Here is a 21871-nt window from a genome sequence, read left to right as displayed (position 1 = left end):
TTGAAAATTTAATTTATTTTTTAAAAGCATTTTTCTCATATTTCTGTAAGAGAATTAATTAATGTTTATTAGATGTTTTTGATTTCAGAGATGTGTTTGAGGAAAAGTTTTACTATTTAACATTTGGGAAGACTCCATGGTTGTACAGCTTACCCAGAAAAAATAACCACGCTACGCTATTAATGTGGACAATAATTTTGTTTAAAATTATTGAATTATATGTTACAGGCCACGTTTGAAGGTTGGATTGAAGTGATGGCGGATGCTGTAGACGCTACAGGAGTCGACGAACAACCCACTTACGAAGCGAATCTCTATGCATATTTTTATTTTGTTGTATTCATCGTATGTGGTTCATTTTTTACGCTAAACCTATTCATTGGTGTGATCATCGATAACTTCAACATGCTGAAAAAGAAGGTAGATTGGTCATAGTAAAAGGACAAATGGTTCTTTCATGACCACCATTAAAAAAAAAAGAAACTAATATTTCATTGTGTATTTGCAGTATGAAGGAGGCGTGTTGGAGATGTTTCTGACGGAGAGTCAAAAGCATTACTATACGGCTATGAAAAAACTTGGCCGCAAAAAACCACAAAAAGTGATAAAAAGGCCGATAAATCAATTTTTAGCCATGTTTTATGATCTCTCCAATTCCAGGAGGTAAGCTTTTTTTCTATGGTATTTTTTCTCTTTCTCACTTTCCCGAATTCGCGTAGGATTCTAACAAAAGATAAGGTAAAGATAGTTTCAATCTCCCTGGTAGAATTGTCGATTTTTGTCTTGAGTTACTTATGGACAAACGAGAGATCCCAACACCAGAGTGAAAAGAATGGAGACTAACAGACGATTTTGCATGCTATCAAGGCTACTCGTCAAACTATCAAAACTTGCACTACAAAACATTCTTACTTGCCTGAAAAAATAGGCGATTACATTACTTGATAATGTTATAGTGATTTCAGACATGCAAATTTTTCAAGGTATTAACTAAACTATTAACTCAACGTTTCATGTTATTTTATATCTTAATGAGGCATCTACGCAATACTTATAATTTTGTGGATTGTTTGTTCATGAAAAATATTTCTGATAAAATTTGCACGCCCCTTTGCAATTGTCTCGTGCCTTAAAGTTTGGAAAACGTTGTGGTATTAAAATAGGATTGCAGAGGAAGACAAAGATTGCCAAATCAAAATTCCTTGCGCTGGATTTATTAGAGTTTAGTAATGAGCGAGTGCTATGTGCCTCAGAAGTGTGGTGACCAGAAGTACAGGTAGAAGTTAATGGCTAACTGATTAAAAGGCCGCATCCAGGTTTGGAGCAGTTTGTTGGAGCTTAACGTGATGAGTAAATAAAGGATGTGACTTACTGGCCTTGTTCAGATGACTAATGTGAATCCCTTCGAGTTACCTGGACATGTTGGGATAGAAGGCAACAAAGAGCAGTAGACTTAGCTAAAGTGAGTTTATTAAAGTGAACGAGGAGTACTCATAGTGGTGTAGATGCAATTAAGTTTTTTGGTGGATGTACTAATAAGACAAACTTAGGTACTTAGGTGGTTAGTTATTTACACAAATTAGAAAGGACGGTTAGTCCTCAGTGTCCAAATCGTAAAGAAGAAGCAGTTGGGGAATCAGTCACGTGACGTTTTTCTAAGAGGAGGTGTGTTCGGGAGAGTTTCATAACTTAAGAGAATGCTTTTAGGATTTGAAGTTCAGGGATATCTTAGGATACTGTTAGCTAGAAAGAACCTTAGGATTCTGTGTAGGGTTCGGAAGTTCAAGAGCCTCATTAGGCTGCTCTCGAGTCCTTGAAGTACTGCTAGTGATAATGTTTAAACTTTTAAATTGCAGATTTGAAATAGCCATCTTTGCGTTGATCTTCTTGAACATGCTCACGATGGGCATAGAGCACTATAATCAACACCACGCAGTCTTCTTTGTGCTTGAAGTGAGCAATGCCTTTTTTACCACAGTGTTCGGCCTTGGTAAGTTCAAAATTTGATGGACTAAATTGCATTAAAAAGAAACTCCATTGCGACATTGCAACTTCTTTATTTTTGTAAGTTATGTACATATTTTCAAAAGAAGTTTATATTTATCTCTCTATCTAAAAAGCTTACTAGAAGGCTTTGGCATTATCTGATTAAAAGGACGTGTCTTTTCTTATGTTTTGTACAGAAGCAATAGTTAAGATAATTGGCCTGCGCTACCATTATTTCACAGTCCCGTGGAATCTATTTGATTTCCTGCTGGTTCTTGCTTCCATCTTGGGTATTTTGATGGAGGATATTATGATAGACTTCCCAATCTCGCCAACGCTTCTACGGGTAGTCAGAGTGTTTCGTATTGGCAGAATATTACGTCTCATTAAGGTAAGTACGAAAATGTTAGTCGTTCATAAATTTCTTAGCTCATTTTATTATGGTACAAGACACCTGTATTGCTTGTAGGTAATAGCTGGTAACCAGCTGGCCAAATTCAAGCCAAAAAGTTATGATGTGGTTGTTAGTCGTGGGTTATTTCTATCCTGGACAACCTTTGCTTAACCAGCTAGTTGTTACAGCCGAAAATAGCATTTCTGATTATACCCATTATTTTTTCAGGCGGCCAAAGGTATTAGAAAATTGCTGTTCGCATTGGTTGTCAGTCTTCCAGCGTTGTTTAACATTGGAGCCCTTCTGGCATTGATCACTTTTATTTATGCAATTATTGGCATGTCTGTATTTGGGCATGTTAAACATCAAAGAGCTCTTGACGATATGGTCAATTTTGAAACTTTTGGACGCAGTATGCAGTTGTTATTTAGGTAAATATTTTGTATAAAATAGTCTGATTTTGAAATAATGTTCACAGATCTTTCTTTAACAGAGATTCATGAGGGTAACAAATATGAACTAACATCTTTTATAACTTGAATCTTATGTGGGCTGTAGGCTGGATCAAAGTATACCTCAAAATTCAAATATTCCATCACTATCCTTAACAAAAACTTACAGTTTAAAATGTTAAGTATAAGGGTTGATTAAACGCCAAAAGGTACACAAATCAGCAAGTACCCAACATTTCATTAATACTTCATTAATAGTTAAGTAATTCTACTGCATTAATTTTCATTAATAAGTTATTTTTTAGAATTTATTAGATGTCACAGACCCTTATGCTGGCCATTTTCATCTACAAAATATTTGTTCAAGTAGCACTGTAGATTGACTTTAATATCTATTAATCTATAACAATCAAACTATTAATTACAGGTTAAAAAGAAAAACGTTATAAAAAATTAAAAAATTATGAGGCTAGAAAATTCAAAAACTTTTTTTAAAAAATGCTTACACCAATGATTTTGTTTATTTTATTTATTTATTTTTATTTTTAAATAAAAATCGTCGGTTTAAGTTCATTCTTCGATTAAAGTAATTGTTATTTTATGAAGTAGTCAAACGTTTATAATAATAGGTAATAATTATCTGGCTTTATCGCAAATAATATAGTTTTCTTCAATTACATTCTCAATCTAGGTATTCATCCCACAATGTTGTATATATGTAATATAAAGTAAATAAGATATGCATATTTTTAGGGCAGCTAATTATTCCAGTATTTTACTATAAGTAAAATTAGGGGGACTAAATTATATTACAATTTATTGAGAAATGAATAATTGTTGTTGAATAATCTACTTGTTATTAACTGTGTGTTATTTGTGCTCACGAATATTTCGGTAAGACGAATTCAAGACAGTAGCCTACTCTAACTTTGTCTTTTTCTACTTTAACATGCATGTACATATTTATGTGATTTATCATAATTATAACAAAAAAATATTATAAATGAAGTGGCCAGCATAAGGGTCTGTGACATCTAATAAATTCTAAAAAATAACTTATTAATGAAAATTAATGCAGTAGAATTACTTAACTATTAATGAAGTATTAATGAAATGTTGGGTACTTGCTGATTTGTGTACCTTTTGGCGTTTAATCAACCCTTATACTTAACATTTTAAACTGTAAGTTTTTGTTAAGGAGATTTTTGTACCTTTTGGATAGATTTTCCTTTTTGTTTATTTTACAAAGTTACATATCTTCTTTACAGATTTTTTTAAAATTTGGAATAAACAATTCTATCATTATAATCTGATAAGGTGTTAAGTCGGAACCGTAACTACCACTGGAGAGATCTTTTTAAAGAATGATTATAGTTGCGTTCCCCCAAACCATCCTCAATAACAATTTTTTTGAAAAAGCGTTTTGAATAACATAGGAAGGTATTTGTACGTAAATAGCAAAATTAAACTGCGATTTCAGTACTTCCTTTTAAGAGGAGTAAGAAAAATAAACTACGATTGCAGTACTTCTTCCTAAAAGGCAAAGAGGCAAAGATCTTTTAATCGAACGACAATTCATTGATTTAAATCGGTTCACTCATTGATAATTTAAATGATTGCAGTACTTCCTCTTAGTAGGTGCAAGAGCATCAGCAACGTAGAGGAGCTTTAACCACTTATTCGAGCTGAATTTTATCAAAATCGGACTAAGCGTTATAGAAATATTGGTAATAATAGTTTTAGAAAGGGCCTTATTTGGGTGGGGCAAACTCCCCTTCTTATGAGGCACGGCGTCGAGACTTTTAAAGTGCAAAATCGATCTGTACAAAATTTCGATTCGAATGACACTTCATTCATGCAAATCGGTTCACGTGTCGATAATTTGCAACGATTGCTATACTTCCCCTTAACAAGTGTAAGAGCAGATCGTCGCTTTAATGTTACGTAGGGGAGCCCTAACCCTATCATCCTACCAAATTTTATCAAAATCGGACCAAGATTTACAGAGTAATTAGTAATAATAATTTTGGAGGGGGCCTTACGTAAAGGGGGCTAACTCCTCTCCCATTCAATGTACAGGATCGAGACCCCCAAAAGGCACATCTACATAAAATTCCGAATCGAATGACACCTCATTCATGAATATCGGTTCACGCGTTTAGGCGCTACGTTGTTTACAAAAAAGGTAACAACAAGAAGAAGAACAAGAAGAACAAGAACATTTTTTGAAAAAGCGGTTTTTGCTCATTTTCAGCAACTTTTTTCTCGAAACCTATAAGATCTGGGTTGTTGCGAAACAATTACAGTTATTAAGGAGGGTTTGCCCTATAATTTAAAGAAAATTTGGGAATTTTATCTTTTATAGAAAAAGAGAAAAAAATTGTCAAAGTTGGGTGTTTTTCAACGTTACGCTTTTTCGTGCAGTTTTTGATGATCAACCCTTATACAACTGTCCTACCGGACAGTTTTAATTGAGACTTTGCGATGTTTCCTCTTCACTATTCTTCGACTTCCAATTAGGAAGGTTTTTCAGTCATTACGCAGTGTATGAGTAGAGTACCGCTCAATCGCATGATCAGCAATCAGAATTAATTTCACCTCACTTCACGGCATCACGGGAGACGATCGCCTAAATAAAATAAATAAATTTCTTTTTCATTCAACGCACTGATTTGCTCAAAGAAATGAGTGCTGGGGTTTTGCAGACTACAAGTCAGCTTGCAACTTGCAGAGGGTACACTCAGTTCTGGAATTAAAATTTTTTTAATCAGCGAAGACAAATACTAACTCTTATTACAGAAGGGGTTAATGAATGCTACGTACTGATGGAAGTAATTTTAATTTCAGATTGATGACTTCAGCTGGCTGGAATGACGTGTTGGAATCACTGATGGTACAGCCACCAGAATGTGATCCAACCTACAATGGACAGCTTAATGGAAACTGTGGCCATCCACTGTTGGCTATCACCTATTTCACTAGCTTTATTATAATAAGTTACATGATTGTTATCAATATGTACATAGCCATCATTTTGGAAAATTTCAATCAAGCCCATCAAGAAGAAGAGATCGGCATTGTTGAAGATGATCTAGAGATGTTCTACATTCGATGGTCGAAGTATGTATAATAATAATAATAATAAGAATAACTAAATCATCATCATAATACACTTTTTTGTTATTAATATTCACATTACAATGGAAAAACAAAAGTTATACAGCTCAGTAATCAGTAGCCAGAACTGTGCATATTACAGGGTGACCAAAGTTATATACTCCACCCACTTCTTTTTTTAAACGGCGGGAAATTTCGAAAAGGTAGAAAACACGTATTTAATCATTTTTAGTCTAGTTTATTTCTAGTGATTGACCCATTTTTTTAAACCCCAATATCCCGAGATACAGTGTCCAACTTTTTTTTTCAAATGGAACGTTATAATTTTTTTTTGCATATTTTTATCGTACTTGAGCTCCTAAAAAAACAAAACAAAAATTTAAATCGGTTTGGCTTTTCAAAAGTTATGGTTATTTAAAATATGAAAAACAAATTTCAGTTTAATGTCAAAATTACCTTATTTTTTTTTTTAAAAAAAAAATCTGTTCAAACTGGGCACCATCAACGGATAGGCAAGCCAAAACTCTGGACTCCTACGCTTTGCTTTTAGCAGCACTTATGGTGGCAAAGTCAAGATCTAGGCAGGCTGAGAAGGTCATACTGTCTACAAAGTTCACTAATAACCTGGAAGAGTGCAGCAAACTAGTTTAACTGTGTATTAAATATAATACAAATAAAAATCTAAATTTATCGCAATATAGAATAGAATGAAGTTGGAACATCCAAACTGAATCTTCTAACTTTGGTAACCAACAAAAGAGTGTGAAAATCTTACAAATAATAATCAGAAACCGAATTTTCGTTTTTCAGATTCGATCCACATGCTACCCAATTCATCCGATTTGGTCAACTATCTGACTTCATTGCCAGCCTTGATCCACCGTTGGGTATTGGCAAACCAAACATTGTGGCCTTAGTGAGTTTCAATTTACCGATTGCTCGTGGTAACAAGATACATTGCTTGGACATTCTTCACGCGCTGGTCAAACACGTCTTGGGACATGTTGAAGAGACTGAAGATTTTAAAAAGGTGAAATAAATGTTAAGGGTGAACAAAGTTTGAGCACATTTTCCTATTGGTTAAGGGAGAATGCTTTGTTTCTTCATAGACTGCTGATTTCTGGTTTAAAAACCTCAGACAGGTGCTTTGAGCTTGAAAAGTAAGCAACATCTGGATGACGATCTTAGTCAGATTCAGCAATTCTCACGGCAGTTACGTAGCGAATCCTTGTCCATCAGCTCCAGTAATCTCTCAGAATAGTTAGGCTCACTCAATCTCATTTATGACATCATTTCGTTTCCTCAAAACCCGTTTGGTTGTTGCAGTTGCAAGATCAGATGGACATTAAGTTTAAGAAGCAGTTCCCTACAAGGAAAGAACTGGAGATTATATCTTCAACCAGAATCTGGAAGAGACAGGACAGAGCTGCAAAACTCATACAGAAAACTTTCAGGGAGTACAGACGGTAAGTTAACTTGGCGTAAATAAAAACATATTTTCTAAACGGTGCTTGAGTATATGGGCTTAGAACCTCGTCAGATGGTAGGATCTTTTTAGGAAGAATGTTTGGAATAGATGTCTGTGATCATTATGGCACTATTTGGGACGGGGTCGCTCCCATATAATCTTCTTCTTTTTTTTAATGAATATCCATTTTTCAGGAGAAAACGGGAAGGATCTTTGGTAGAATGTGACGATGGTGGAACGCAAAGTTCTTCGCCAGGCGGTTGGCAAGGACGTCTGTCAGCTTTACTGCACGTTCATCGAGGCTCCAGGACCAGCTCCAGAAAATCATCTAGAACTAGCGACGCTAGCGACATGTCCGAACTTGGCACAGCATGGCTGAATCTTCCTCTGCTGCTGCTATCCGGAACACAGCCGAACGGTACCGATCACGACAGCGCCAAGTCAGTATTTAGTCGGAATCAATATTATACAATTTACCATGTTAAGACGTCACGGTTGAAGAAGTTTAAACTATTAAAATCAAAGTCCTCTCAAAAAAAGTTTAAAAAAATATACAGGGTGACCAGAGTTATATGCTCCACCCACTTTTTTTTTTAACGGCGGGAAATTTCGAAAAAATAACACGTATTTAATCACTTTTAGTCTAGTTTATTTTCAGTGATTGACCCATTTTTTTAAATACTTTGTTTTTTCAAATGGAACATTATAATTTTTTTTGCATATTTTTATAGTATTTGAGCTCCTAAAAAAAACAAAAAATTTTTTTTTTAAATCGGTTAGGATTTCCAAAAGTTATGGTAATTTAAAATATGAAAAACTAATTTCAGTTTATTCTCAAAATTACCTTATTTTTTTTGTAAAGAATCTGTTTAAACTGGGCACAATCAACGGATAGGCAAGCCAAAACTCTGGACTCCCACGCTCTGTTTGTAGCAGCAGTTATGGTGGCAAAGTCAAGATCTAGGCAGGCTAGAGTTATTCGACATTCAGGTTGTTTTTTCTACAAACGTTTGGTGTGGAGTTTTAGGAAATCAATTAATCGGCCCATACTTCTACAGGGAGAACTTAACTGGTGCAAGATATCTAACTTTTTTTAAGAGACATTTTGCCAGTTCTGCTTGAAGATGTTCCTCTACAATGTCGGCTAGATATGTATTTTCAACAAGATGGTTGCCCGGCACATAATGCGAAAGTTGTTCAAGGTTAGCTGGAAAGAAATTTCCGTGAAAAGTGCTTAGGGACTCATTGTCCCATCCAATGGCCACCTCGATCTCTGGACTTAACCCCAATGGACTATTTTTTGAGAGATATCTAAAAAATGAAGTGTACAGTAACCTTAATCCCGTGGCTTCAGTAGATGATCTGAAACTTCGAATAACTCTAGCCTGCCTAGGTCTTGACTTCGCCACCATAAGTGCTGCTACAACAAAGCGTGGGAGTCCAGAGTTTTGGCTTGCTTATCCGTTGATTGTGCCCACATTAAACAGATTCTTTAAGAAAAAATAAGGTAATTTTGACAATAAACTGAAATTTGTTTTTCATATTTTAAATTACCATAACTTTTGAAAAACCTAACCGATTCAAAACATTTTTTTTGTTGTTTTTAGGAGCTCAAATACTACAAAAATATGCAACAAAAAATATAACGTTCCATTTGAAAAACAAAAGTTGGATGCTGTATCTCGAGATATAGGGGTTTAAAAAAATGGATCAATCACTGAAAATAAACTAGACTAAAAATGATTAAATACGTGTTTTTTATTTTTTCGAAATTTGCCGCCGTTAAAAAAAAAAATAGGTGGAGCATATAACTCTGGTCACCCTGTATAGTTAGCCTATTAAAATGATTCTATAGCGAAAAGCTGAACCCCTCTCATCTTGAATGTTTCAAATAAAAGCTCTACACGCAACCATGCAAGTAGCGAATAAAACAAGTTCAAAGAAAATTATTTGGCTTTTTATGAGGGTAACTGCAAAGTTGCTTGAAAATCCATCAGCTCTAGAACGTGAGCATAAATGCAATGTATGATTTCAGGTGGGAAGGAAGTGGCAGCGATGGCGATGGGCCTGTAGTTGGTATGTGGAAGCAATCATCCCTGGACCTGCCATCTTCAGGAACGCCTGGCGTATCTATCACCGTGACGGAGCCTTCGCCTGACTCAAACCGCTGTGACGCTGGCACATTGTCTGGGGATCTTGTAGCGGCTGGCCAGTCGAATGTATCTTCGGCTAATCAACCTCTGCTCGCCTCTAGACAAACCAATTCGGCAACACCTGCCTCTCCAGTCGCCTCAACCTTGTGCCGTAGAGACAGTGACGCACAAATCAAACGCGCCGCCTTTAGGCGTACCTCCGATCTACCGAGATTGGTGCAAGCGCTTGTACATCGAGAATCAGAGGAGTACGAGCCAGATAGCTGATTACAGGCCTTCCACATTCTCTACTACATCATCTAATGGTATGTGCACTATTATACTATTATCATCTATTGTCACCGGGGAGGGTTCCACTCTGCAATGGGTTTTTATTAATACATAACTTGCTGGATAGTTTGTATACTTTGTAATCTCTGTAAAGTTTGAGTGCAAGTTGGATATGACCACAATTATTTACATTTATGGCCTAAGATATGAGTTCTGATTTCGAGAGTCCTTGTAGCGCATGGGAACCGCTGTATGACTGCTTTGTCATCTTAGTTGTTAGGGTATCAATGAGACTAGAGTTTTTGGTTAGAAATCTTAAAAAAATTTTGGCTATCGGCCATTTATAAAACATTAACAAAAAAACACTAATATTTTTTCCTGTAAATTTTTAAGCAGAGATAGGTTACAAATGTATAGGTTGTACGTTAGCTGCGCTAATATTCAATAAAGAGAGTGGACTTGTTCTCTAAAATTTTACAGTGTTTTCGCTTAATAATTATAATTATAAAATTTCCGCTCTCTCCAAAAGGGTTGAAAATCGGACCATGGTTTATGTAAATTCTTTTGTCGCAAATAAGGTTTAGAACACTCCCCAGTGGAACAAACTGGTAGTCTGTATATGAGTACAGGACACTGCAGAGTACACATTAATATATTATGAATCATAAAATATCAGCATTATCTCCAATAATATTTATCAATCAGTAATTAATATTTTTTAATTTCAGTGGCAAAATTTGGCTGAGAAGAAGCGATATGGACTCAATAGAGCCTTTAAATAATTCTGAAGACATTAAACAGAAATTCTAATGAAACTTATGACTAAGAATCAAGGAACTAGTTTAAAACCCTTTCGATATAAATATATATTTTTAATCTATGAATAGATTAAATGATTTTTAAGAATGAATAAAATAAGCTAATTTAAAAAATTTATTAGACCTTATATGCAATTGAATACTGAGACAATCTCTTGATAATTGTAATTTGATACTTAATAAATATGAATATACATAATAAATTTAAGATTTTTTTTCCATTCAAGAAAGAAATGAAATAACACACAGTGGCGGAACTTCAATTCAAATCAAGGCCTCTATTACCCAAATTTCATTTATTTTCCCAAAGAAACGTTATTCTAAACTTGGTCTAAGTAATTTAAAATGTGTTCGTTTATATCTTTTATTCCTAAAATTGCTTTTAAGTGAACGTGTGGAGCTTCTAAGTCGGAAAGTATCCTCCCCTTCAGCCCTCCCATAGCTCTACCTGTTCTCCATCCCTTGTTCATTTATCTTTCCCCCTACTAAAAGGCAACTCGGCCAATTTGCTTATTCACCTCACCCTGCTCTACTTCCTGGTTATAGCAGATTAATACGAATGGGAGAGTCAAATGGGAATAGGAGTGACACGCGCCAAGTATGCTGATGTTCCCGACTGTGGTAATCCAGACCCTTTTCATCTGGCTAGTCCTCAACAGTAGAATCGCCCTTCAAGATGGATGATAAATTCGACGGATCGGACGAGAGGTGAGATCAATGATGCAGTTCCCTGAGTTACAAACGTAGGCGAGCGCATCTGTATACGCTGCGATCTTCGTGAAGAAAGGTAAATAGCCGAATTCGCTGTATAAAGATGAGTGCGCTCATTCTGAACACAACTATAATGAAGCCCGTTATTCTCAAGTGAGTGTCTTGATTCTGCCTTCGCATTAGATGTCCGGATGAAAATCCTTTCACGTCCTTTTAGTGACTGAAGGCAGGATCCGGACCCATCTGTGTAAAAGGAAATTTCTTCTTTGTTGCCCTAGCCCAAATGAGCTCAAGTAGTGCTGTATGCTGCTAAATGACGAGTTAAAGCATTACTGTTTGGACTCCAGTAAGCTCAAATACTGCCTTTTGAACTCACCCTTCTTCGTACCATTCTTGAACTCAATGAACTTTAGCAAAAGAGTTTTGGGATATTTGAACCTTGTTCGTAAATATATATCGTTACACGCCTTACTATCATGCTTAAGGTACAATGTGACAAACGCGAAATGTATCTATAACTCTAACTTCTAGTGGTTTCCCCAAAACCACTTCTTGGCACCTTTTTGAAGTGAGAGACTTTATTTTTCATCTAAAGAATTCAAAGAGGTATAGTTCCCAGACCATGTTCTGCGCATGTGTAAATAGTTTCAACAAGTGTATAAAGCATCTTTACTAAAGTTTACTAGAGTTCGTGGCCTACAATAACAGAACAAAAACAAACTTCAAGTTTTTCGAGCAATATTGGAATTCACTGGCAATAATAATAATAATAAAACAAGTTGAAGACAACCTTATTTCAAATAACCCTTAGGTCTCAAATAACGAAAAGTTATGCCTTAAGCCCATAATCGCTGGGCTCCGCAAAAAAAAAAATGGATTTGGTCCCATAGTAGCTCCGCCACTGAAATAAAACTATATATGCTTTAATTTAAAATATAATTTTTATAACTAAATACTTGCGGCTGCTTTTATTTAAAGTATTAATTTATCTGTTTACTTATAAAGCGTAAGAAATAAATTGTAAATAAATATTAAGAAAAGAGAATTTTCATTTATTGTATAAACCATGTATATTATGTAAAAAATAATAATTTTAAAAGTAGGCAAAAATAATATATTTAAATATTACTAGTTAAATCTAAACACTTAAATTGTAAAATACTAGATTTTTTTTTGCTAACCTCAGGGTTCCAAAGGTTTTTGGAAATGCTAAAAACAAATACCGAAATTTCGCAAAATATATATCAACGCAACAACATTCTGTTCGTTAATATGAAGGAATTTTTAATAAATACGGTTTAATGCTAGCAATTGTTTACATTTTGTAGACAAAATTAGAGGAAATCATTGAACTTTAACAATAAGGATCGCATGTCCGTAAGAAGTGTATAAAAAAAAGTCTGGTGTGAACATGCGACGACCCTCTCTTCCTACAATTTCAAAAGTTCATAAATTTTCTTCAAATTTCGAATTTTTTCAACATAATAGTTGCTTCTATAAGTTCACTGAAATAAAATTATAATTTTTAAGAAATGCGTGGCGCTCCTGCTTCTCAGAACCCTATAAAATTAATTTTCATGAAAGAATTTCGAAACGAAAGATTCAGATCTGTCATTGAGTTGGAGGATCGAAAACTACAAAATCCTGGAATGAAATTTGCACTTCCAGTCATGTAATTTGATAACAAGTAGTAGTCGGATTGAGTCAAGTTCTGAACTATAGGGTATAGAAGTGCAACCCAACACGTTCTATTTTTTTTTTTTTTTTTTTTTTTTTATTGATTGGAACTTAGCAGCTTATCTTGCCAGAACAAAAAAAAAAAATTTTGCTTAAGATTGAGTAAAGCTGGAATTATAATGGGATATGTTTAAGTACATTCTATCTAATTGTTAGCAATAAAAGCCAGAATTCATATCAAGTCTGGAAATTACTTCCTTCATTACTGTATTGAATTACTTCTTTTAATATTATCTGGAATGACTTCTTTCACTTTTTCAAAAAGGGTTTAGCATCGATTTATTCTCAAACTGCCATCTTACAAAAATAGGGCGATCCTATCAATAACCATCTGTCTCAGTAAATTCAGCAAGAAAATCTATATCTCATCTCAATATTTTCTAAAAGCGCGAGTAGATTACTTAAAAAAATAAAATAAAACAAAATAAAAAATAAAGGTGTAGGAAAAGTCAGATACCGGGTTCGAGTCTCGTTCTTTGCCTTGATTTTTAATTTATTAGAATTATTTATATGAGAAATGTATAGAAAAGTGTGTAAGCTATCTGCCTCCGTCCGCGACACCTGATTTCGTAGTTGGACATTCAACCTGCCTGAAAAAATAGGCAATTATATTACCACGGGGTAGCTTTATCATCAGTTCACTTTAGTGTTCATAAATATCGACTTATCCATGAGTTTACCACATGGAACTTCTGTAATAGAAAACCTATCTTTTTCTTTTGATATACTCGAGTAATAATTGCAGTAAGAGAAAGTCGGGAACGTTCAAAACTAGACTTTTTTTATTTTATCATACCCAAAAGGTTTCATAACTGCTGGCTAATGGAAGGAGACCAGCTTTTAATTATTAGGCTAAATTATTTAGTGCCTGGGTTTAATAACTAAGTTGGCTCCAATCCAACTCTTGTAGCATTGATCTTACCTAGATTCACAGGCCATATAACTAGTAGGCCATATAAGCATGTAATTTTTTTTCAAATGAATTAAATTTTTAATAATTATAAAATTGTAAAAATAAATAAATCGATAATTAAATAAAATGAGATAAAAACAAACAAACTTTACCTATTTGCAATTGTTGATAAAATCATTTAACTCTAGTTGTAAAATAGTGTATATAACTGAGAAGTTAATGTATCATTTTTATTATTAGCAATTAAATGAATTTTAAAATTAAAAGAAACTAAACTCAATAATTAGTTGAAGTATAAAAGTTATAGAAGTTAATGAAACAATGTACATATATATGAAAAAATATATAAATATATATATTTCAAATTGTAGAAAACAAAGTTGTTAATCATAAAATTTTTGAATTTATAAAGAGCAAATCAACTAAAATAAGTTTGACAAATCATTGTAATTAAAAATAAAAAAAAAAAGAGGGGAAAAATTGTACAATTAATTTTTGAAAATTGTAGAATTAGATGGTGTAGAATTCGAAGTCAAAATTTGTTTCATGGTTTAGTCGTATAATGAATTAAAACATGTTAGAATTGGTAGTGAAACATTTTTGGGAGGTTGAAATAGAATGTTACAGATCTTATAGCTGTAATATGTTAAGAAGATTTTGCAACGTTATGTGTGAATCTAACGTGCCTCGTTAGTAAAGTGTACAGATATACCGCTTATATAATACTTCCTTAAGCAAACCTCTAATGTGCCCTTCTGCGCACTGTTCAGATCTATCATCTAATTAACACTTCAGATACATACAACCATTCAACCGTGGTCAATCTATGTAGGAAAACAGCTCTCATTGTCAATTAGATAGAATGGTACGCACTTTTGAAAAAAAAAATGTATATCTAATCGGACCCGAGGAGGGTCCGGCCCCCTTCATTAAGCCCCCACCAATCAGCTGTTATTATTTTTGCGGCTGCTTTCCATTCCATAACTCGCAACAGACTTCTTTTATCTACCGTAATAATATCTGCCCATCTTTGGGTCTAACGGCTCTCCTGTTTTCCAAAACCTTCTTCGGAATCTCAGTTTCGCCAGGTAGCTGCTGAGCTCAGTCTTCCCGACTGATTTTTCTGGCAATTTTTTTGTTTTGTTTGTTGAGAAAAATGCATACCATTAAACCACCTCGCCCAAATATCCTTTCCTATCGGGGGAAAAAAATCACAGCAAATAATATTACTATAGTAAATAATAAAATCGCCAAAGAACTTGAAAAAAAATGTCGTAAAGGCGCGCACTTTCCGGTCAACTGATTTTCAAGGTAGGTGTTAGAACCGTACAATTTACAGAAATGGAGGAGTGCCTTAAATCATTCCTATCTCAAGGGTGTACAAGGAATTTTTACCGAACAAAATATTTCAATTGTACTGAAGAGGCGACTTAATAAAGGAGCTAAATTATGTGGCTCTCTTTCTTGAACCTTCGCTGAAAATATCACTGTTTGTCTAGCTTTCTAGAATAAACGGCTTCACAGCATTCATCTTCTCGGATGAGCTCGGAGGTTTGTCTGCGTAGTCCAAAATATTTATTGGGGATATGCAGTAAATAAGAGTTTCCGGACTTTTCTCAGACTCCTTGGTTGGATCAGTGAGTATTGTGTTTTAAGGATACATCTCCTTAAGGATAACGGGGCGGTTTTTACCAGACCCCCTTTTGTAGAGTTTTTGTAAAAGAAGAGGAAATGTCGATTCATCTCGTGACAGGATTGTTTGGGATGTGAGGAAATAGGTTAAGGATCCTTTACCGGAATATCCTTTTGGATACCTAGCTTGAACATAGTATCCACGTTCTAGATTAATAATAATAATCAGTTGTATTTTAAACTTTTTTTAAATGGGTTTTGGGGGGAAATAGTGTCGCACTTCCTCTTACTAGTGACATTTTATTGCAGTGAAGTAATTAGAATTGAATACGTCAAACATTTAGTAAAAAATACGAAATTTAATTGGAAGATTTGAGGTAAGTTAGAACTTTTGAGAATTGCCTTGTGAAAACCTTAGTACTTAGGAGTGAACCGAAATTTAGCCACCAAACTTCCTAGAAATCTACCCAATCTAATTCTAAACATTTCAAAGGAATAATTTAAAACAAAAAACAAAAAAACTTAAAAGGATTCATTCTATTGTTAATGTCAATTATTGAAAAAAAAAATGAAAGTTCTATTCGCTAGAAATGTTTATAGAAATTTTAAAAAACTGTATTTAATCTGTTATTTGAGAATAAATTAATTATATAATAATGTATGTATATATACATATATATATATATATATATACACTTATATATGTATGTTTATATATGTATATATATATACATTTTCAGAGAAATTATCATTTTTCGAATTTAACTTTTTTTTTTCTAAATATGCTAGAAAAAAAAATTAATAAAAATCGTTAATTTTTTTAAAACAATGTAATTATAAAGGCTTTTAAAATTTTTAAGCACAAAAATTAATATATAAAAAAAAATAATAATAATGGCCTACGCAGCATTAAAGAAAATATTAAGGTTTCTTTAAAGTATTCTTTCCCAAAATCATCACTTTGTTATTTTGCAAATCTTTAAACAATAAAGAATTTTACAAAGTAAATTAGGTAAATGCAGAAATTAAAAATTCTGATTAACTGGCTTTTGTTTTGAGTTATTAACCTGCTTTTGTTTTGAGTTGTATAATCGGCCTAGTTGATTGATCTCTAATTCTGCACATTCTTATTAATTTTTTTGGCCTCACTTATAATAAAAATAATAATTAATAATAATAAATAATTATGATTAAAATACTCTAGCTTTTTTTTTTCTTCAAACTCCAATTAAGCCTATTGTCAAACTTTCAATGCAGCCTACTTCAGTGGATTTCATCAATATTGAGGAATGCGATTTGCATGGCTAAGTTTTAGTGCTTCTATAATTTTTAAACAAATTCAGTGACGTAGCATCCAGTCGGAACCAAGCAAAAAAAAATTTTCAGTAAAAAGAAAACATTACTGTGTCGTAAATAGTTTTGTATGCTATTTTTCAGCACACCAGTGCAGCTTTTTCCCTACACCTTGATCGCAATTACATGCTCTACGAATGACCGGGTCTGGACGTTCACTAAATACACCGAAGACTGTGAATTTTACTAGTCTCTTGTTTTTGCGCAGTTCTTCACTCATGGGAGTTATGATGCTACTTTCAGCTAAAAAGCACTACTGAATCAGCAAAACATGAAACAGTATATACCTGTTGTAGCCATTCCCAGTCAATTCAGTTCAGATATTTATGTTGCAAAGAGCATTTTACTGTTGTTTTTGAATAAATATGTTTTCTTGGTGAATTCGTTCAAACAGTAATTTAACTGGCGCCGAAAGTCAGAGACCGTGAAAACCCACACCGGATACACAAATCTACCTTTAGTATTTATATTCTATAGCAAATCTACTGTGTAAAAGATCAAAAAGGAAGGATTACCGCGTTGTTTTAAAATTTGGAGAGCGCTCATAATGAGCACAAGATGTGAAATAGAAATTTATTATAGGCTGTGTGTTCAACTATAAATATTGAAGATGAGTTGTGAAGTTTGAATTGAGAACAGGTATCAGGATCAGAGCACCCAACTTCGTCCTGATCTTTAGAACTGTAACAAGCAGTTGAACTAAGGAAATTTGGTTTTAAGTTTAGATAGGAAGTTGAGATTATTTGCGGAATTAGTAAGGTTGGGTTCATAATTTTTAGGATTAGTGAAGATGTTAGTACGATGGTTTGATATAAGAACGGAATAATCAAAAAAGTGGCTGAGAAGGACGGAAGGTGATGTAGTGAAGAAGAGTAGCGCGACAAGAAGAAGATTTAAAAAAAACTAACCAAAATTGGAGTTTCCTTTTTAGGCCAATATTTTTCTGATAAAACATTACATTGATACATTACACATTTTTCGAATAGTTAGGTTTTTGACCACCAGCCGAGCAGCTGAAAGCTTCCTGCTTATTTTAAGATGGGAGTAGATTTAGAGCTCCCATACAGAATCATAGTGCTTTTATCTGAATTTTATCAACTTTCTCTGCGTGAATTTGAGTAACCATAGTTTTATAGTTTTATAGTTTCCATAAAGAACACATCCGTAGTCTATCCATAAGAAATGATTGCCTGTAGAGCATTAAAGATTTTTGGATATCAGCATATTTCATATCAGCGGTTCAAGCAGTTGATGCACCTATGAATGTCCATAAAATTACTCCACATCCATATTTCTTTAAATTAATGGAGAAAATTTCAAATATCAACTGCTTTGAAAGTATCATGACTTTAATTTACTTGTTCTGGGTAGTACAAGTCTTTTCACTTGCAAAAGGCAGGTATATTGTCGTATGAGTTAATCGTACATCCCAGCAGACCAGCACTTTATGCTTTCTTGAATATCAAGCAATGGCAAACAGATTGTTGTTTTCGCGCTAGTTTTATAGTTATATACGTACATTTATATTTAAATATATATATGTATATCTATTTTAAGGATGCTCTTCATTTTCTTTTTATTTTATTCATGATTAACTAGTCTAGAGCACTTGGAGGGCAGCTGCTCCAACCTATCCTCTCTGACATTGGCTAATGAAATACTTGTACCTTGCATACTGACACCGAAAGTAATTATTCTCATATATCAAAAGCTTCGAGGACGCAGGTGGAAGAGTGACTGTTAGAAGAGTCGCCACGTCTCCCCATTAGGCCCGAACGGAAGAACTGCCCAGGCTGGATGAACAAAGACCGCCCGAGAAGCCCCCCACATCAGCTTAAAATTAGGTAGCAGGCATCTGACACAGAAAAATTAACTCAAAAACTAGTCTCCGCTATCTCTTCGAGTAATTGACTCGAAAGGAATTCCTTTCAAGAAAAAGAAATGAGAAACTTGGGCACGGAGACCATAGCTACTTCCTTCCTTGTAAGAAAAATACGAGTAAGTGTTCGCATCACTTTTTTTATTTACTAAAAATTAAAAAATGCAAGTAGATCAGAAAAAATGCAATTAGATTTTCAATTGGGGTGCGCCGTACTTTTTAATTGAGATACATTTGTATATGGTTTTCAGTTAGTCAGAAATTGTTAATTTTACTACCTAAAGAGCACAGCATCGCACTACTCAATTCTTATCAAACATGGACAATATTTTGAGAATTTATTCAATTAAATTCACAAATAAAACGAAAAAAATGAGGTAGGTTGTTAAGAGGTTAAAGTAACCTGCTTTTGCTTCAAAAGTAGAGTGGTGTCAAATTTGATTGAAATTAAAATGTATTTTAAATCAGTATCGAGTTTCGTTCGTCTTAAGTGGATTAGAGTATGTATTTAAATGTTTTCTATAGCACTAATATGATTTTTCAGTGATTTGTATTAGGTTCCAAAAGTCAGATTACCATTTTCGAATGCTTTTTCTTTTAGTTTCTATGACCTATGTCATTTATGTCACTCCTGAAGAAACCTGGCGGGAAGCAAAATTTAATTATAGGTGGTAAAAAAAGAACGGTCTTAAGTAAAACTGCATAAGCCATTTGTCACCACAATTTTGTTGGTTTATTTTGGACAAATTAGGCCCAGGTTTACTACGGAGCAGTCATGGGATATTCTACGACTGTTGTTTCAAATTAATAAACCATTTCTTCCAGCGGCTCTTATCCCTTGTCATCCTCATTCTAACTAGGAATTCTAGCCTGGTCAAATATTTGTTTTGCGTGATAAGAAGGTTTCCTCTTCTTCCAGTGGGTCTGGCATCCAGGAATTGTTTGGCCTTGTGCCTGCTTTTTGTTATACCATCCCAGCTGCCCGCTTCCAATATTTGTCGACATTTGATCTCTAATTCCGTACTTCCAAAACCATCTCTCCTAGTTTTAGCATGATTAAGTGCATTTCGCTGCTGATATTTCTGTCGAATCTAAGAATTCCTTAATAAATTTCAACCATCAATTTCAGGTACTGAACTTAACTAGAAACTATAGTAACGGAGCAGCAAGTACACCAGCTAGTAAGCAAGTAACCGGTCTGAGTGCCAAAGTGTTGAAAGATTCTCCTGTTGGTATGTACATCATTGTTGGTTGAAACTTTAAATTGTTTAAAAATAAGACGGGCCCAATTTGATGTACGGTGTGGAAAAGAAGTGGGCCACAAAATCTACCAAACTTGGCTACATTTTACTTAATCCCAAATTTCTTAAAGCAACGCTAATCACATTTATTTTCTTCTATAGCTGTTGGTCCAGGTGCTGCTAAACAAGCTGACTATAAGAACCCAGAATATTTCTGTTACCACAAGCTGTCCTACTTTGAAGCGGAAATCGAATTACAAAAATTTAGACTACCTCAGCCATCATCGCTTCAGACTAAATAGAATTTGTTTTTTTTTTTTCTTTTTAATATCTTAGTTTTTTCAGATGTGTTAAAGTTATTTATTCGTTATTAATAAAATAATTAAATTTTAACTTTTTTTTTTGTAATTAATAATCCTTGATTGAGCACAAATTTAGCATACCATATTTTCGAGGCGTCAGAACCACATAAGCTTTTGCTCTTGTTGCCAATTCGTGTTTATGCTACCATTATAAGCTCATTATTACAATTATTTCTTCACCCTGTACCGCAGCTTATCTGTGTGAGATAACTACTTTCTTTTATAGGTATAAGCACCAATAGATACGATTATTATTTGTATGGAGGAAGGACAAAGCCCTCAACTAACGAAGACCTTTAGGGTCCTAAGTAAAACAAATTAAGTAAAACTGAGCCAATGCTAAAAAGATCCTTTGCGGTTCGTCTAATCGAACATTAATCTTAGGGGATAACAGCCTAAGCTCTTCCATCTACCTTAGACTCTTCTCACATCCTAAACAATGTGTCAGGTGTTAAATGGGTCTTCCTTTATCTCACGCACGGACTGTATGAAATTAAACTGGTAGGAGCGCCATTATGTAATTTTTTCTACTGAAACCGCAGTAGCGAAAAAGAGGATCGTCCCAGTAACCTGATAGATGTCCTTGAAAGATACAATCTTATTTTCAACTTCTACCGGGCCCTTAATTAGCAATTTAGATTGAGGACAATGTGAGCTCATTTAATGATAGCTGTTTAGTCACTTTTTGGAAACTAAGAGTTGTCCAGATAGATCTGACGCCATCAGCAGGGTATAACTAGGACTAATCAGAGTAAAAGATGCACCTTATTTGGTCAAATTATTAACAATTTTGCAGATATCATTGCCTGGTCATTCGAAACATGAAACTCGCACTCTGTGGGTAAAATTTTTGGGTGATCGTCTGACAAGCTTCAGTAATAGGCATTGCCTTTTCTTTTCTGCATTATCTGCATCATTCTAACATCTCACAGAATCAACTGTATAAGTTAACAACTACAACAAGATGAATAAAATACCGATTTTTAAAACTACCGATGATTTTTGAAAATACCGTTTTTCCTCATTTTTAGCAACTTTTTTCTCGAAATCTACTAGTTCTGGGTTGTTGCAAAAAAAATTAAGGAGGATTAATTAATTAAAAATAAAGCAGGATTTGCCCTATATTATAAAGCAAATTTGGGAATTGTATCTTTTATAGAAAAATAGAAAAAAAATGTCAAATTTGGGTGCTTTTCAACGTTACGCTTTTTCGTGTACTTTTGACGACTAATCCTTATACAACAATCCTAACGGACAGTTTTAATTTAGAAAAACTGGCAAGCGCAATTTTAGAATTCTTTGCTTCTAAACTTAAGGATGGCAATCAGCAAGGAATCCAGCTCGCCATACTATGGTTAATACAACATGATAGGATACATTTTAAA

The 21871-nt window shown here is 34.0% G+C and overlaps 2 protein-coding genes across 3 annotated transcripts in view; both read left to right on the top strand.

The window, feature by feature from the left end:
• The window catches only part of LOC141462070 (sodium channel protein 60E-like), a 207897-nt gene extending 197191 nt beyond the window's left edge, over positions 1-10706 (top strand). For both annotated transcript variants that reach the window (XM_074143664.1, XM_074143665.1), the window contains 11 exons: positions 229-420; positions 509-663; positions 1857-1990; positions 2184-2377; positions 2609-2811; positions 5680-5952; positions 6760-6979; positions 7276-7415; positions 7612-7857; positions 9453-9875; positions 10569-10706. In XM_074143664.1, coding sequence (XP_073999765.1) covers positions 229-420; positions 509-663; positions 1857-1990; positions 2184-2377; positions 2609-2811; positions 5680-5952; positions 6760-6979; positions 7276-7415; positions 7612-7857; positions 9453-9837 — 2142 coding nt within the window. In that variant the 3' untranslated portion in view covers positions 9838-9875; positions 10569-10706. The remainder of the gene's footprint in view (positions 1-228; positions 421-508; positions 664-1856; positions 1991-2183; positions 2378-2608; positions 2812-5679; positions 5953-6759; positions 6980-7275; positions 7416-7611; positions 7858-9452; positions 9876-10568) is intronic.
• An 8542-nt stretch (positions 10707-19248) lies between these two features.
• On the top strand, positions 19249-20517 carry LOC141462068 (uncharacterized). The gene is made up of 3 exons (XM_074143660.1): positions 19249-19383; positions 20013-20115; positions 20287-20517. The coding sequence occupies exons 1-3, from the start codon at positions 19336-19338 to the stop codon at positions 20424-20426; spliced, it is 291 nt and encodes a 96-aa protein (XP_073999761.1). The 5' UTR covers positions 19249-19335; the 3' UTR covers positions 20427-20517.
• The last annotated feature ends 1354 nt before the right edge of the window (positions 20518-21871 follow it).

The sequence above is a fragment of the Rhodnius prolixus genome, unplaced genomic scaffold (genome assembly GCF_049639745.1).
Source record: "Rhodnius prolixus isolate KJV_2025 unplaced genomic scaffold, Rpr scaffold_12, whole genome shotgun sequence".
Classification (NCBI taxonomy): Eukaryota; Metazoa; Arthropoda; class Insecta; order Hemiptera; family Reduviidae; genus Rhodnius; species Rhodnius prolixus.
This window is presented reverse-complemented; position numbering and strand designations above follow the sequence as displayed.

Coding starts and splice junctions, on each gene's coding strand:
- LOC141462068 (XM_074143660.1), top strand. CDS start 19,336: ATGTATTTTAAATCAGTATCGAGTTTCGTTCGTCTTAAGTGGATTAGA. Junction 19,384..20,012: donor TTCGTCTTAAGTGGATTAGA/GTATGTATTTAA, acceptor CATCAATTTCAG/GTACTGAACTTAACTAGAAA. Junction 20,116..20,286: donor GTTGAAAGATTCTCCTGTTG/GTATGTACATCA, acceptor TTTCTTCTATAG/CTGTTGGTCCAGGTGCTGCT.